The sequence below is a fragment of the Palaemon carinicauda genome, chromosome 11 (genome assembly GCF_036898095.1).
Source record: "Palaemon carinicauda isolate YSFRI2023 chromosome 11, ASM3689809v2, whole genome shotgun sequence".
NCBI classification, from domain to species: Eukaryota; Metazoa; Arthropoda; class Malacostraca; order Decapoda; family Palaemonidae; genus Palaemon; species Palaemon carinicauda.
In genome coordinates this window covers 3,972,871-3,977,870 of record NC_090735.1, presented here as the reverse complement: position 1 = coordinate 3,977,870, position 5,000 = coordinate 3,972,871, and the positions used below count along the sequence as shown (strand labels likewise).

The following is a 5,000-nucleotide window of genomic DNA, read 5'->3' as shown; positions in this document are numbered from 1 at the left end:
TAAATACAGGCGACCGTAATTTTACCCTACTCTGTTATTATCTTTTACGGTTCGTAACCTTAATATCACTTCTTTACGTCAATAAATTATTATTATTATTATTATTATTATTATTATTATTATTATTATTTGCTAAGCTACAACCCTTGTTGGGAAAGCAGGGTGCTATAAAGCCCAGGGGCTCCAACAGGGAAATAGTCCAGTGAGGAAAGGCAACAAGGAAAAATAGAATATTTTAAAAATAGTAGCAACATTAAAATAAATATTTCCTATGTAAACTATAAAAACTTTAAAATAGCAAGAGGAAGAGAAATAAGAAATAGTGTGCTCGAGTTTACCCTCAAGCAAAAGAACTCTATATTCGTTTTTTTCTTTTAAACGGCAAATGGCTGAGAGCATTTTATCCAGGATTTTTATAGGTTTTTACGGCAAATTTTCAAGTGTAATAAGAGAACTCTATATCTGTTTTTTAAACTGCAAATGCCTGACAACATTTAATCCAGGAATTTTACAATTGTTTACGAGAAATTTTTAACAGCGTAACTAAGCTAAGTTTTCTTCGTAAAAAATACGGTTCTCAGCCGTATTTCAGTAAAGTACAAATGACCGTAATTTTATCCTACTTTGTTATTATCTTCTACGGGTTCTTAACCTTAATGTCACTCCTTTCCGTCAATATATCCGTGTGTAAAACGGTAAATGCCAGGCAACATTTATTCTAGGATTGTTACCGTTTTCTATGGGAAATTTTTAACAGTGCGACTAAGCTAATACGATGAATAGAAGACAAGGCGTTTTGAAATACCTTTCTGAACCACTTTTCAGCATTGCGATAATCCCTGTCGTCCATTGCAATCATCCCCAAGTTGAAATAGACCCGTTCGTTCTGTGGGTCTCTCTGGACGAGACGTAGCAACCGCTGGTAGGCGAGCGGTCGAAGCTCTGCGTTACCGCTCTCCTGTGAATGGAAAAAGGGTTGGCGATTAATCACTCAGAGTTTCTCTTGTAACAGGTATACTTGAAATAAGAGATATTAAAAAAAAAATAATAGATAAATCATAACCTGAAAACAGTATAAACTCAAAAAATCTAATTAATTTTTTATCAGGTATACTTGAAATAAAAGTTATTAAAAAAATAATAATAGATAAATCGTAACCTGAAAACAGTATAAACTCAAAAAATCTAATTAATTTTTTATCAGGTATACTTGAAATAAAAGTTATTAAAAAATTAATTGATAAATCATAACCTAAAAACAGTATAAACTCAAAAAATCTAATTAATTTTTTGACATTCACGAAGCTGAACTGTTAAAATGTTCATAAAAATATACATAACGTCTTGTGTAACCTAGCTAAAACACTGACTAAAAACATCATAAAAAAATTAATCTTATCCTAAGTTGGTAAAACAACATATTAACCCACAAAATATATTTAATTTTTGATATTCACGAAGCCCACTGTTAAATTGTGTATAAAAATAGACACAACTGAGTAACCCAGCTAATAATGACAAAAAAAAAAAAAAAGAAAAAAAAAATAATTCTAAGTTTGTAAAACAACATAAAACCCCACGAAATATAATCCATTTATGAAATTCCCGAAGCCCACTGTTCATTTGTTCCTAAAATTAGAGACAACACTCGCAAAATCATTATTAAAAATTCAACCTCACTCTAAGTTTGTGAAAAATAGACACACACACAACGTCTTGTGTAACCCAGCTAACACTGACAAACATATAATAAAAAACTTAATCTTGTTCTAAGTTGGTAAAACTACATATAAAATCGCAAAATCTAGTCCAATTTTGCCATTCAAAAAGCTCAACTGATAGCGTTTATAAAAATAGTGACATAACGTCTTGCGTAACCCAGCTAACACTGCGTCTATTTTCATGAAAAATTTAACCTTATCCTAATTTTGTAAAACAACATATTAACTCACAAAATCTGATCCATTTTTGACATTCACGAAGCCCACTGTTGAAGTGTTCATGAAAATAAACACAACGTCTTGTGTAACCAAGTTAACACTGAGAGACATAATAAAAAACTTGACCTCCTCCAAAGTCCATGGAAATCTATAACGTCTTGACATTATATTAGCAAAATATTATAATACCTCAACACCGGATCTGGAATCTCACCTGGATCAGCACGGCTGAGTTAAGGAGCGCTTGTTGGTGATCCGGATCCATCTCCAGCGCCTTATCTAAGTAGGCAAGAGCCTGTTGAGCTCGTCCTTGTTCCAGCAGAACTACTCCAAGCTGTGAAGAGAAACGGAATCAAATGAACAACTGAATATAAGAAACAGATGACATTGGGTTGGTGCAATGAATGCTGGAAATTTGAATTAACATAAATTATTTAATGAACAAAATTGAATTAACAACTGAAATGTATATATGAAACATGACAAAATGTTGGTGCACAAAACGCTGGATATTTTGAATTATTTACCATCAATATTTTAATAAAAAAAAATTAAATTAACACAGAACGTTGAAAATTTTGAATTTACTATTAATAATTTAATAAACAAAATTAAATTAACAACTGAGATGTATATAAGAAACATGACAAAATGTTGGTGCACAGAACGCTGGACATTTTGAATTTACCATCAATTTAATAAACAAAATTAAATTAACAACTGAAATGTATATAAGAAATATAACAAAAGGTTGGTGCAAAGAACGTTGAAAATTTTGAATTTGCCATCAATAATTTAATAAGCAGAATTAAATTAACAACTGAAATGTATTTAAGAAACAGGAGAGAATATTGTTGCACCGAACATTAAAAATAATTTAATGTTCAGAAGAATCGCTCGAATTCATCAAACATTTGTTGTCTACATTTCTATTATCTTAAAAAAATTAATTAAATTTTAATTATCTTTTACGACTGATAAACTAAGCGTCATTTTCCATATCTAACTATCTTAGTATGATCCTGTTGACATATCAAGATTGTGATCAGTTTTGAAATTATTACATTTTCAATTCTTGTTTTATAATTCGGGCGACATAAAAGTTCTATAAGAGGAACTATTAATATATTTCACTGTCGCATATTTTTGGGGACTAGTAATATCAAAATAAATGAATGATAAAAATATATAACAAATATGAGAAATTATGCATATTATTCATTGAATAAAATTCATGCAATTCAAAATGTTTCATCTTGACAAACTATACAATTAAACAATTGACTACTAATTTCAATGATATGTTCTTCTTACGCCACTTAACTCAACTTTTATTCCATCTATGACCAAGTTGTGGATTGATCTTCCTAATCGTGTAGTTGAATCCGTGGAACTTCAAAAGTTCAAACTTGCAGTAAATGTTTTCATGTTGAACAGGTTGACATGTCTTTTTATTTTTTTTATATATGAAATATCTATATTAATGTTGTTATTGTTTTTAAAATATTTTGTTTTAATTGTTCATTACTTCTTATATCGTTTATCTATTTCCTTATTTCCTTTCCTCACTAGGCTATTTAACACAGTTGGAGCCCTTGTGCTTATGGCATCTTGCTTTTCCAACGTAGGTTATGGCTCAGCTAATAATAATAATAATAATAATAATAATATTTTTCCATTGCTATTCAAGAAATATGGGCCTATATGAATTTAGACCTTCAATAACTTCCAGGATGTATTATATAATTTTATGACCATACAGCAAATTTTCTGAGTAATGGACTCATGAATAATTAAGTTCTCTACACATCTGTCAGCTAAATCTACGAACAACTTTAAGGAGGCCGCTAGATCAGTGGCCTGTTGGTAACGTCCCTGACTGGTTAGTTCCTTTTGGTCACTGCAACATCACCATCCTTGTGAGCTAAGGAAGGGGGGGTTGGGGCCCGGGCAGGGTTGCCAGTATTAGTAATTGAGAAAAGGCCAACTTTTGATTAACCGCAGCTTTAAAAGGCCAACCCACTAGTAGAAAAAGGCCGAATATATAGTATTTAAGGTCCGCATTTTTAATATTACTAAAGGCCAACCAATTAAAAATAGGACAAATTTGAGGTTTCTTGGCCTGGAAAAAAGGCCAACTGGCAACCCTAGTTGGGGGGGGGGGAGCCTATAGAACTATCTGCTAAGTTATCAGCAGTCATTGCCTAGCCCTCCTTGGTCCCAGCTTGGATGAAGAGGGGGCTTGGGTGCTGATCATACGTATATATGGTCAGTCTCTAGGGCATTGCCTTGCTTTGTAGAGAAATGTCATTATCCCTTGCCTCTGGCAAAGGAGCCAAGCGCATGCGTAGAAAAAGTGAGCATGTCGTCGAATACAATTCCAACTGGCCACCTTCAAATAACTAACAGAAAACTGAACCCAGAGGCTCACTTAATAATTCCACTGGCTTCTTAATTAATTCCCTAAAGGTCTCTCTCTCTCTCTCTCTCTCTCTCTCTCTCTCTCTCTCTCTCTCTCTCTCTCTCTCTCTCTCTCTCTCTCTCTCTCTCAAATGATTCACAAACCTAAACGTAAGGATTTTTTTTTGTTTTTGCAATAATTCCTCTGGCTTCTTAATTAATTCCCTAAAGGTCTCTCTCTCTCTCTCTCTCTCTCTCTCTCTCTCTCTCTCTCTCTCTCTCTCTCTCTCTCTCTCTCTCTCTCACACACAAACCTAAACGTACGGATTTTTTGTAAGTTATCTTACATTTTCTGTCTGTAAGATAATCTACCTCAAGTCTTTGAGAACATTTTTAAGCATTGATATTGAAAGTTCTTTTTTTACCAGAAAAACGAAAACAAATCCGCCTGTCATGTAATATTCTTGCTTATTCCTGCTTTTAAGGTTTCAAAAATCGCATTCATTATCAGAATATTGATTTTTCTTCATTCGTATGTCTGGCATACGCAATGATAGTTGACCAAGTTTACAAAGATTTTTTTTTTCGTGTAAGTTGGTGATGCACAAAATAGTTTGGTGTCTTGTCTATTTCTACATAAAGTTCATATATGTCTAGGTT

General features: G+C 32.6%; 3 protein-coding genes across 7 annotated transcripts in view; 1 reads left to right on the top strand and 2 right to left on the bottom strand.

Moving 5' to 3' along the window:
* LOC137649946 (calcium uniporter protein, mitochondrial-like) overlaps window positions 1-5,000 on the bottom strand; it is a 799,430-nt gene that overhangs the window by 373,051 nt on the left and 421,379 nt on the right. The gene's annotated exons all lie outside the window — the stretch shown is intronic.
* Window positions 1-5,000, top strand: part of LOC137649945 (uncharacterized) — a 402,495-nt gene that overhangs the window by 275,719 nt on the left and 121,776 nt on the right. The gene's annotated exons all lie outside the window — the stretch shown is intronic.
* Window positions 1-5,000, bottom strand: part of LOC137649548 (protein O-mannosyl-transferase Tmtc3-like) — a gene marked incomplete at its 5' end in the record, with an annotated part of 55,463 nt that overhangs the window by 7,967 nt on the left and 42,496 nt on the right. Inside the window, 2 exons of the mRNA XM_068382535.1 lie at window positions 806-958; window positions 2,155-2,274. Coding sequence (XP_068238636.1) covers window positions 806-958; window positions 2,155-2,274 — 273 coding nt within the window. The remainder of the gene's footprint in view (window positions 1-805; window positions 959-2,154; window positions 2,275-5,000) is intronic.